The sequence below is a fragment of the Nicotiana tomentosiformis genome, chromosome 3 (genome assembly GCF_000390325.3).
Source record: "Nicotiana tomentosiformis chromosome 3, ASM39032v3, whole genome shotgun sequence".
Classification (NCBI taxonomy): domain Eukaryota; kingdom Viridiplantae; phylum Streptophyta; class Magnoliopsida; order Solanales; family Solanaceae; genus Nicotiana; species Nicotiana tomentosiformis.
Window position 1 is genome coordinate 83,769,603 of NC_090814.1, and position 12,461 is coordinate 83,782,063.

At 39.3% G+C, this 12,461-nt stretch overlaps 1 protein-coding gene across 1 annotated transcript in view; it reads right to left on the reverse strand.

Moving 5' to 3' along the window:
* The window catches only part of LOC104109952 (tripeptidyl-peptidase 2), a 41,270-nt gene that overhangs the window by 10,796 nt on the left and 18,013 nt on the right, over positions 1-12,461 (reverse strand). The window contains exons 10-22 of the mRNA XM_009619355.4: positions 9,926-10,009; positions 9,648-9,835; positions 9,346-9,520; positions 9,159-9,280; positions 8,980-9,074; positions 8,404-8,462; positions 6,160-6,314; positions 4,609-4,787; positions 3,005-3,117; positions 2,762-2,932; positions 1,394-1,522; positions 1,187-1,287; positions 989-1,106 (exon numbers count right to left, since the gene is read on the reverse strand). Coding sequence (XP_009617650.1) covers positions 989-1,106; positions 1,187-1,287; positions 1,394-1,522; positions 2,762-2,932; positions 3,005-3,117; positions 4,609-4,787; positions 6,160-6,314; positions 8,404-8,462; positions 8,980-9,074; positions 9,159-9,280; positions 9,346-9,520; positions 9,648-9,835; positions 9,926-10,009 — 1,689 coding nt within the window. The remainder of the gene's footprint in view (positions 1-988; positions 1,107-1,186; positions 1,288-1,393; positions 1,523-2,761; positions 2,933-3,004; positions 3,118-4,608; positions 4,788-6,159; positions 6,315-8,403; positions 8,463-8,979; positions 9,075-9,158; positions 9,281-9,345; positions 9,521-9,647; positions 9,836-9,925; positions 10,010-12,461) is intronic.

The window sequence follows — 12,461 nt, forward strand, 5'->3', positions numbered from 1 at the left end:
TGTATCTAATCCAATATGATAACAAACTTAACTATACTACCTGCACAGAAAACAAGTGAAATAATCCAATATTATTAATCTTAGCAGTAGATTGAAATTTGCAATTCCACTTCTTGAGTTAAATAATATTAATGCACAATGCCTTACGGTTGTGGTCCTAAATTCTTGACTAATATTTTGCACACTAAAAAACTTTTTAACTATTATGCAAATGTAGAAGATTATGCTCTTTGAATATGTAACTTCGCTTTATGAAGAAAGGGAATTAAGGCTGTGATGAGCTAGGTGCTATGACAGAAGTACTCCCTTTCTTTAGAACTAGCTCAATTTTACACCTAGCTTTCTTGCCATCCTTCACCAATGACGTTTCTAGCTTTCTTAGACTATCTGGGCCAATTGGTTCAGTTATTTCCAGTCTTCACATCACAGAAGCTTAGCTTTATTATGTAGCTACATTCAACATTGCAAGGAAATTTTCTTTCTTTCAGTTATTTCCAGTTTTGACATCACAGAAGCTTAGCTTTATTATGTAGCTACGTTCAATATTGCAAGGAAACTTTCTTTCTTCTTTTGATGAGTTCCTGCTGAATATATCAGCTAGTGTTGCTCGTGCATACAAGCAAAACAATGTGATGGACACCCCTCATGATAAGCTCTGTTACACAAAATAGTAACACAAGATTACTCCCAGCATTCATTTACTTTTTAAAAAGACCTCCTTAACTAAGCATTCTTATCTTCCACACTGAGGGCCATTACCTCTTGTTAATCCTGCTACAGCCCACATAATTTTCAAAACACGAAAAGAAGTATGGAATCCACTTTTCGCTTTTTCTTCGACATACTCCCCGATCTTAATTTTATTTTACTTCTTTCTTTTTCTTTTTTTTTTTCTTTTTTTTTTTTTTGGGGGGGAGGGGGGAGGGAAGCAAACCTCAAGGCTAATCTATGGAATGCTTTCATATGTAAAAGGTAGAAAAGTCTATACCTTATTCACATCCGATATCATATAAAACTGAGACTCAAACTTGTTATCATAGATCCGGTTGTTAAGTAAGGGAATCTGCGGCTTTAGTTCTGCACCATCCTCCAGTTTGAACTTGTAACTGTAGACAGAAGTTGGAAATGGTTATTATCCAAATTGTAATTAAGCAAAGTGAAACTAGTTCCAAGAGATCAAACCCACGTTAATGTAAGAGCCAGAATTTGCTTTCCTGAGGGTAATTTGTCCCGATCTGCTGACAGAGCATGCAGTTTGGCATCAATAGGACGATATGGAACTCTTATCTGAAGGAAATTTCAAATAGAAAAAGAGGTCATGTAAATGTTTACCCACCTAAGGAAACATACCACTTGGAATGGCTGACATCCAAAAGTTAGAGAAACAACTCACCTTGTCGAGCACTGCAGAAGGGACAAGTCTTTCAGTTGCCAGAAGAGCTTCAGCATCAATCCTTACGGGTGCTTCACTTCCATCAAGAATTACTTCCTCTTTGCTGATGTTTATACCACGGAATGCAATCTGAGAATTTCCACCAAGGCCCAAGCAAAGGCATTACTGTCTTATTTGTATCCATATATTTGGGGCAGCAAAGCATAAAATTCTTCGGAGCACCCGTTCACTTCCAACAACTAAAGTGGATTCAGTTGTCCAGGAAGGGGTGGGAAATTTTACTCGCAAAAAGATAACTAACATGTAGACACACAGCAAACCAGGTTAGAAGCATCATGTGCAGAGTACTCGGTGAAAGGAGTAAAATACCATGAATCTCTATATATTAGAAGGAAAGATATTCAATCAACTACACCTCAACCGCAACCTAGAGGGTGTTCCTATATGAATCCTCTAAATCTGTTCCTCTATTCAGGCCCATTTCATTACTAAACAGTTTTGTTTTTTAATGATGAAGAATATTCTGTTTGAATTGCATCTGTAGAATATGGACCTTGAGCCCAATTCAACCCCAAAAGATATCTCATGTGGTGAGAATCCCCTAAGATCATACAAGGAGACAACATTACAATCCCTCAGCCAAACACCCCTTTGCTCGACCAAGACTGGACATATGATGTCTGGACAATATAAGATGAGGCCCAACATTGGACAAATCAGGAATAGGGATGGGTCTGGCTCTAATAACATGATATGAAAATGGATCTAGGCCGCAACTAAACCCCAAAATCTAGCTCATGGGGTGAAAAATATCCAAGATCATATAAGGTCAGCACCAACAAGTAAGAATTCAGCCTTTTGGATAATAGAAGAAAGATTGAATTGCTAACTTAATTATTTCCTCTTCTGCTTTGCCACATAAAAGATGCATAAACACAATTCAGTGAGAAGTATTCCGTGCAATTATGTCAAACTCTTTGATTAAATGACAAAAATTCTATGGTACTCCAACTATTTAACTGATTTCCTTCATAAATCAGAACTTGGTCCCCCCCTTATAAAGGAAGTCAGCATCCTCATTTTACACCAGTTCAAATAGCGGGACTCCAGATTAAGAAAGTCTCCCTTAAACCAAAAGGAGAGGATGAACAACTGTAGCACTTCCAAAGCTTCTCATCTTAAGAGTGGTTGTGTTTGGTTCAGAAAAAAAAAAGGAATAAAGTGCTTAAAGCAAAAAAGAAAAAAAAAAGAAAGAAACAAGAGCATGCCTCTTATTAAGATCATTTGCTCATCATAGTTTAACCATCCAGAACAGAAATAGAAATTAAACAGTCAGTTTCAGTTATATTTTACTGCAAACTTAACTACCTCAAAATCGACAATTGTTGTTTCGTGACTGCCTATACCGCTGGACCAAAATTGGGCAACTGCTAGTTCCATTGTCCGACCACCCTCCACTCGAAAGGCAAAGCTTTTGGATGAAGGTGATGAAAATGTGGCCACGCTTTCCCATTTAATGGGCCTTTGCAATGGGGATAGCTGTAGATCACAAGCAGATGAATACCAGTAACAGTACAATAGAACAATACAATAAATCAGAACATATTTTACCTGAACAGTGTCTATGAAGAATCTTCTAGCTGTATCAAATCCATATGTCCTCATTGTGGCCTCAACCCAGGTAGCACCAAATGGTACCTCAATAAATCTCCTTTCAATTTGGCCTAAACACAGGTGTACATGCAGAAAATTGACAAAGTAGTCAAAGGAAGAACATGCAATATCGACCTGAAAACAATTTTAAGAAAATAAAGTGAAAGTATTTTCTTAATAATTCAGTTTTCTGGCTTTATCCTAACCCATTTTGCCAAGATCTATACCATGCTCAAGTTTCTGTCACAACTTTCTCCAACATTTTCCTTTGGGTTCTTACCCTAAAACCCATCTGTTTACAACACATCATTGCAGTCGATTTCATGGTATATATTCTCGCTGAACATCTGATCCAGATCGTACTAACACTATATAATCAGATTTTTATATTCTCTGTAACAAAGTGCTCGAAATTATAGATTATTTGTTTGCCATGTTTGCAGATAAAGAATTCAGTAGCTTAGATAGTTTTATGAAGTGCTTTTGTCTAAACTTCATTAGTTCAATTGTCATACTTCAAAAGATGCACATTTTCTGAGGAAAAGAACTCTAGAAAGCTAGCAAGACTATTTCTCAATGTGACTAACAAGGAAATCCTCTATCAGCACTAAACGTTCAACATAAGAGATCATAATTGCTACGCCCTTAATTTCAAGAAATATTGTCAACAGTTTTAACTTTAGTAGCAACACTTGAAGTACCCTCCACTTCCAACCAAGAGGTTGTGAGTTCGAGTCACCCCAAGAGCAAGGTGGGGAGTTCTTGGAGGAAGGGAGCCGAGGGTCTATCGGAAACAGCCTCTCTACCCCAGGGTAGGGGTAAGATCTGCCCCACTAGTGGGATTATACTGGGTTGTTGTTGTTGTTGTTGTTGTTGTTGTAGCAACACTTGAAGGAGACTTCTCTCCCTCCCTCTCTCTCTCTCTCACCTCCCTCCCCCTCCCCCACCCCCTCCCCCAACCCCCTCCCTGCTCTTTCTTTCTCTCTCACCCACCCACACACACACTAAAATACAATGCCATGCCCCCAAAATATCATTACTTCTTGACCACAAAGAAGCAAGGAAGATAGTTTTACTCCAATTAAACCTACACATTCATAACCACATACAACAAGAGCCACACAACACTTCACCTTCCTTTCTCTTCCCAAAAATAGTATCTACTAGTTTTACCTATATAACGACAACAGTATACCTAGTGTAATCCCACGTAGTGGGGTCTGGGGAGGGTAGTGTGTACGCAGACCTTACCCCTACCTTTGTGGAGGTAGAGTAAAGGGCAGTTCGCTGCACAAAGCATCCCGCATTTACGCAGGGTCGGGAGAAGGGCCGCATCCCAAGGGATGTGATGTAGGCAGAATACCCTGTCAGTGGCTGATATAAATCCTATATATCATTCTTACATCTGGACAGATAAACAAACAGGATGTAACAAAGCAAAATGATCTATAAGGCCCGCCAGACACTACCTTACCTATAATCCTGACACAGTTAAGTAATGTGGCAGTAAGCAATCATTGAAGAGAATAAATGCATGCATAGCTTAGTAATATGATACTCACCTGGTACAAACGAAATGCCTTGGAAGGAAATTAGAGGGGGTCGGATCTTTACAACAGTCGGCTTTGTTATAGTAACTGGAATTCTGAAAAGTGGTCCACGCCATGGTGATTTGCTATCTATGCCATATACTTCATAATAATGCAAGCCATCACTTAGATTGGTGGGGTCCACCACTATGCTGGAAAAATGAACAGAAAGAATATGTAATTTTTTCCATAATGTACACCAATCTAGTTGTCTCATGATCTTTTTCTTGGTGTATTCCCAGTTATCTCATGATTTAAAAAATCATTTTAACATTATCTATTATGCAAAGAGAAACTAGAGCAGTAGTAAAGGCGTAATGGCAATAGCCATGATTTAATAGAAGAATTCCTGGACCACATAATACTCACTTCATGGCCTAAAGTGTTGAACAAACTATCATTATAGAATGATGGTTCTGTATCCACCTTCCAAGTAAGAGACTAACATATCTGGTTCTAATCACAATTTTGCACGTCATTACATATTAACAGGCAGAAAATAAGATGTTGTGCCACGATAAGCTACAAGCATGTGGAAGAGAATAAAAGACGCAGTCAGCTCTTCACAAAGTATATAACCAACTTCTGAAGCTGGTTGCCCAAAATGATGCAGCCAAAAACAAATAAGATGTTGTGCCACGATAAGCTACAAGCATGTGGAAGCGAATAAAAGATGCAGTCAGCTCTTCACAAAATATATGACCAACTTCTGGAGCTGGTTGCCCAAAATGATGCAGCCAAAAACTTTGGTGATGATAAAATTTGCTTGTGTGGGATTAAGAAGAAAAAGAAGATTTTTGGAGGAAGAAGGAAATATTAAGATTTTTGGAGGAAGAAGGAAATAGCCCTTTTTTTTAATTGAAAAAGAGAAAGTGAGGTAACTTTCTTTAAGCAGACAAAGAAATAAAGGAAGAAGTACTTGAAGAGGGAGAGAAAGAATTTCCAGAGTAAGGACTAAGAATTTTCAGAGTGGGACTCAAAAATTTTGTTGCTAGTGTTTTTTTGCTTTACTTTCATTGTTCCTTGAGCCGAGGGTCTACAGGAAAGAACCTCTCTACCGTCACAAGGTAGGGGTAGGTCTGCGTACACATTAACCTCCCCAGACCCCACTTGTGGGATTACACTGGGTTTATTGTTGCTGTTGACTCAAACCCTTGGCTCTAGTAAAAGAATTTTTAGAGTAGGGATAAAGAATTTTAAGAGTAGGGACTCAAACCCTTGGCTCTAATAGAAATAAGATAAGATAAGGGCGCTGGTCGCGTAGAAAGTAGCAGCGCCAGTCACCTAAAATATAGTGGCACCAGAACAGTCACCACAGAGATGAATAATGCTTGGACACAAATCTTTTGTATAAGCAAGCTAATCCCCAAAAATTGTGCATTCTGCAATTCAGAGTATTTATGAAAGAGCACACATTCTGAGTGCTTTAAATTGGAGAAACTGGAGATAAGAAGATTTCGTTGTTCATATTAATCATCAAATTAGAACAGTCGCAAAAAAAAACAGCGAGGGAAGATGAGTAACCTGAAGCTGCGTCCATTATGGGTGAGAAGGAGGTACTCAGGAGCTTTCACTACCGCATCTCCAGTAGAAACCAACTGAATGCACTCTTCAAAAGGAACCAATTGATCTAAATTATTTGCATCTTCATGGAACTTCGGTTCAACTTCCACGGTCCACTGAGAGAAGAGAGAAGAACGTTAACAGCCTTTGAGGGGAAACAGAATCATCAAAAATTGTGACCAATTAAATCACATTTACACCAAATGTCCATTCAGCTTGCTTTGTATCAAATGAATCTAAGCAACTTTTTCCCTTGCAATCAATTTACAAAACCTTGGTTCACTTATACAGAGGTGAAACCTATGTAATTAATCCAGTGATTCATTTGACAAGTCCCATCTTAAATTGATCTAGTTACTATCAAGACAACTGCAGATACAGCAGTCTGAAACCCATGCAAAATGATATTCTATCGGTTCAAGACACATTTTATGGAACTCTTCACTTGAACATGCAACTTCCTATGACTCTGAGCTTATAAACCAGTATTTGTATAAAAGAAACCTAAGTTGATCTGCTCTCTAACCATGCCAGCAAGGTAAGAAAATTGAACTGGAAAAGCTCCAGATCCACTATGCCCCCAAGATACTGGTACATTAGATCCAGCTGTCACATTACTATTATGTATATATATATATATATATCCAGGTACCAGTCTAATTTGAACACTGCCTGCCGAGCACAGTGGTTCGGAACACTCAAAAGAATAGCATTTGGAAGGTACAGTGAAGTACAAAACATTGTCAAGAATTTCAAGTGTTCCTCTGAAATCAGCAGGATCACTATATCGGATTCTAAATTTCTTCATCTCCCACAACATGGTTATATTCTGAAACTCGTACATTCGAAAGTTTGCAGAGACTCACAGCCAGATGAAGATTTATATACCAACACGGAACCATACGAATGCATCAAAGAGGACTGACATGACATTAGAAAAGAATATTTCAATAGGGACCCTATTCTCCAGTTTTGCCTCGCTCCACCTGAAACACCAAAGATCTAAACTCCATCGGAAACACCGAGATCAACTAAACCAATTTCAGACCTTTCATCCAGTCTATTGGTCTTTTAAAGCTTACGGCATACATAAGTGCCTCCAGAGAGGTCGAGAGGTTACTTCTCCTGCGGTAACTCCACCTCTAATTGTTTTGCTATGCTATAGGTCACGGGCTCACGGCTGTGTGGTCACACTGTTGTTGAGTGTTAATGATGGCAGCTTAGGACAAGGGATTTCTAGCTGGCTGTAAAAGAATTGTGTCAGGTGCTGGCAACAGAAGGAAGAAGGAATCATAAATCTGTTTTTTTTCCAGTGAAGTGATGCTGAAGAGGATAACCTGGATAGAGTTATATCAACTTGCATTGGTGGAATGGAAAGGGGGAAATGCCAGCAATAGGCTCGAATCTCTGTGAAAAACTTTTTCAAGGATTACCAACAAAGATTTGGTGGAGCAAGGCATTTGTGAAGCATGAGCCGGAGCGTGAAGCTTAGGCACATGAAAGGGAAGCAAAAGAGTTTTGGACGCCAACTGTCAAATTCACATTTATGGAGTTCTAAGCAGGATTCCTGTAATTAAGGGTTCTTTTACAAGCAAATGTCAGCCTGAAAGGATCCAATAAAAAAAAGTGATGGTCAGTTGGGGGCAACTCTATCCATCAAGGATGTAGTGATTGAGACATGAGAGTAACAATTTAGATATCCCAGGTTCATCCCGAGCAACAACACTCGGTATGTGCTCAGCAGGATTACCTTGGAAACCTTGCTCGTGAGCTAGACAAGCTGCCTAGTGGATTAGAGAAGGTGCACATAAACTGGCACAGACCATTGACATTAATTTTATTTTATTTTTAAAAACACTCTAAATTGCATGGACATGTATTTGATTTGTTGGATCGTCTAACAGTTTGTGTTCCTTAGGATTTTCCTTTATACAATTTTACATTTATCTATCAAGAAAGAAAGGAATACATAAAAGGGTGCCATTATTAATTAAACATTAAATCTTAACTAATCTAGCTTGCGCCTGGGTACTCAGAGAGACAAAAGATGCCAAATAAATATAGTTAAATCTTCATAGTACAACACTACCACGCCATAAATTTATTAGCACGCATACAACATTACACCTCGTTCTCAACTAGTTGGGGTCAGCTATATGAATTCTTAGCATGCATGAGAAATAAAATTTGGAGGACTAATCTCACCTCCGTAGACTGGTGACAATAATTAGGATCCCTAAGGTAGATGCCTCGTGATGCAAGAGCTGCAACCAAAGCAAGCACTTCAGATCAGAACAAACACATCCTTTGATCAGACAAAAAATAGCGGCGACAAGAAAAACTTTTCAAATTAAAGAGACTGCAACGATTACCCCCTTAGAAACAGAGATAACAGTTACTCCCTCCATTCCAAGGAGAAGGCACTATTTACTTATTAATCCCCCTTTCCAAAAAGAATGGCAGAATTCTAACTTTGGAAACCATGCAACTTGAACTTCCCATTTTACCCGTAATGGCAAGCTTTTATATCTACACAAATGTTATGGCATGTTTAAGATCACAAGTTTCAAAAGTCTTCCTTTCTTTCTTAAACTCCATGGCCAGTCAAACTACGCCATATAAATTGAAACGGAGGAGTATTCATCTTTGATAAACCTCCCATTTGTTTGAATAAGTTCGTCTTTGTTAAAACCATAGGGAAAATGGTCTGCAGCACCATGGAGCGCATAACGAAATACACACGTACAGAAAACACAAACATGAGCACACACGCACACATACACGGAGTTGGTTTACTTGTTTTGCCAGCCTGCTTGATCTTTACTTGATACCACACACATGGAACATTTTGCACTTTTTGGATGTAGTCATAGGCCCTGAGATGACATTCAAGATATGAATCGAAAAGGGATCAATGGCCATGCGAAAGATCAAAAGTCAGAAGGAAGAGTGAACCTAACTTGTCAACTTGCATGAGTCCCTGTCCAGCGGATAACTTTTCTTCTAGTAAAGCACTCACGGGTACAGATGTATTCTCAAGAGCCTTCCGTACACTGTATGGACTAACAGGAATACCTTCTGCCTGCAGGTCACATACTTAAGGAAAACAAGAGAAACCGTGTAAAATGGCCATAACATTGGAATTACCTTCATAGCACTGACAAGTAAAGCCACCCCGCCACAGGCACATGGAGATGCCATTGATGTTCCATTCATTAACATGCGTCTTTGAAGGGTCCATGTGGGAACGGGAGCCACAGCACCACCAGGGGCACTTATGCAGACACCAAGATCACCATCCACAGTAGGTCCCCGACTAGACCTGCATTCTCTTGGAGCTCAGCTTTGTAGTTTAAATTCTAATAAAGAGACTGGCACAAAATTATCCTAAAAAAAGTTCCAAGCACTCGAATTGGAAAAGGATTGCAAACATTAAATAAGGTCCATACCAAGTGTATTCAAGGCCTTCAGTAGGTGGCTCAACTAATAAGTGAGTACCAGCTGCCATAGCTGGGGAGACATATGCTCCCACTCCAATTATGCTTGACGAAGTGCCACCAGGTGCACCCACAGTAGTCAAAGCCGGCCCGCTATTGCCGGCACTGCTGACAAATATTAGACGATGTTTGTTGACCACCTGAACTTTTCACCAAATAGTCAACAATCAACAGATTTCTCATACATTGAAGTGCCAGCAAGTGAAAATATAAAGGCAGTGAAACATTACCTCATTGACAAGGTCAACAAAGCGGCCATAATCTGGCAGCAGTGTAGGTTCCCCATAACTCATATTGATGACATCACATTTATGCTGTCCATAGAACAAGAATGCACATCTCAGAATTGATCAAAAATCGATGTACTCCCTCTGTTTCAATTTAGACGAGGTAGTTTGACTCGCCACGGAATTTAAGGGGAAAAAAAAGAAGATTTTTGAAACTTGTGGTCTTAAAAGCTTAAGGGGTAAAAACTTTGTGGAGCCGTGACATTTGTGTGGTTATAAAAGCTTCGCATTAAGGATAAAATGAAGAGTTTAAACTTGAATTATTTCCAATTGTAGAATGTGTCATTATTTTTGGAACGGACTAATAAGGAAAGTGTGTCATCTAAATTGAAACAGAGGGAGTAGTAACTATCCATGAAGGAGCTTTAAATTGGCACTACACATATAGACAAAGCGCTTAATCACTTGACAAAAACGAGAACCTCATAGGTAAGCTAGGGTCACATGACACTTAATAAGGTTGTCAGACATCATAGAGTAAGATATTATAGGACTCACACCAACTTGAATGTGTATGCCACTTAATACTGGCACTTTAGGCCAAAAGTACCTGCCTTACAGCAAGATTTGGAATTTAGCAATTAGAATCTTAAAAGCTACTCCCTCCGTTTCAATTTAGATGAGGTAGTTTGACTTGGCACGGAGTTAAAGAAAAAAGGACTTTTGAAATTTGTGGTCCTAAAAGCTTAAGGGGTAAGAGTTTTGTGGGGCCATGACATTTGTGTGGTTATAAAAGCTTCTCATGAAGGGTAAAATGGATAAAATGAAGAGTTTAAAGTTGAATTATTTCCAAATTTAGAAATCTGTCATTTATTTTGGAACAGACTAAAAAAGAAAGTACCTCATCTAATTTGAAACGAAGGGAGTATTAGCCAAAAGGAATAGTGTTGTTAGTTTACAGATATGTATATAATGTAGTCTTGTCCCATATTGGAATACAAGTAATATGTCCGTGTACAGTATAGCTATAAATAAGGACATCTTGTATTGCATTGAGTATCTAATATCAATAAGATTTTTCTCCCGTGCATTCTCACATGGTATCAGAGCTTCGGTAAGAAAAGATCGTTGTGCGTCATTCTAGCGACATCCGGGAAGAAAGAACTCAGTCACCATGCAATTTTCCGATGACCTAAATGACTGTTTGCGTCAAAGTCACTATTTATCAGTGTTGTGAACAAACCAACACCACCACAAGGTCCGCCGTAATCCCACAACCAAACCCCAGAACATCCCACCGGAAAACTCATAGCCACGCGCCCTCACGCGCCGGGCAAAGTCCAAATTTTCCGGCGAGATCTGTGCACGTGCAGGGTGTGTGAGACCCCTTACATCCATTTTCCGACGAACTTCCTTCCGGAAAGCTTACTCGCACAGCAATTCCGAGTCGACCAGTGCTATCCCCGACAAATTCCGACCACTTTGAGTTTTTTCCGACAGCTACAGTAAGATTCCGATACAGTATTCCCTTATTCTGTTTCAGTGTTTCCTTACTCTGTTTCAGTGGATTACAGCTGATTCTTTCTCTTATTTGGTAATAATTTGCAACGATGTCATTGGGATTTGATGTTTTTAGGTCTAGAAACATGAGTTCTGGAAGCTCTAGCGTTATGATTACCTCGGAACCTTTAATGGGAAGTTCAAACTACTTAGCTTGGGCTTCATCTTTCGAGTTGTGGTGTAAAGGTCAAGTTGTTCAAGATCATCTAATCAAACAGTCTAGCGAAGGTGATGAAAAGGCGATAGCACTTTGGGCAAAGATCGATGCTCAGTTATGTAGCATCTTGTGGCGATCTATTGATTCCAAGTTGATGCCCTTGCTTCGTCCATTCCAGACACCTTATTTGGTTTGGGCAAAGGCCCATACCTTATACACTAATGACATATCTCGCTTCTATGATGTAATATCGCGGATGACAAACTTAAAGAAGCAGGAATTAGATATGTCTACTTACTTGGGTCAAGTACAGGCAGTCATGGAGGAATTTGAGAAGTTGATGCCAGTTTCTGCTAGTGTTGAAAAACAACAAGAGCAGCGACAGAAGATGTTTCTAGTTCTTACCCTCGCTGGACTTCCTAATGATCTTGATTCAGTACACGGCCAGATTTTGGCTACTCTGACTGTCCCCACAGTTGATGAATTATTCTCTCGATTACTCCGCCTTGCTGCAATACCAAGTCACCCAGTGATCTCATCACAGATACATGATTCTTCTTTTCTCACATCCCAAACAGTGGATATTCGGGCGTCTCAAACTATGGAGAATAGACGAGGAGGAGGTCGTTTTGGAAGATCTAGACCCAAGTGTTCTTATTGTCACAAACTTGGACACACTCGTGAAATGTGTTATTCCTTACATGGTCGTCCACCCAAAAATGCTTACATTGCTCAGACCAAGACTACAGGCAACTAGGGATTTTCTTTATCTAAAGAAGAATATAATGAGCTCCTTCAATATCGAGCAAGTAAGCAGACATC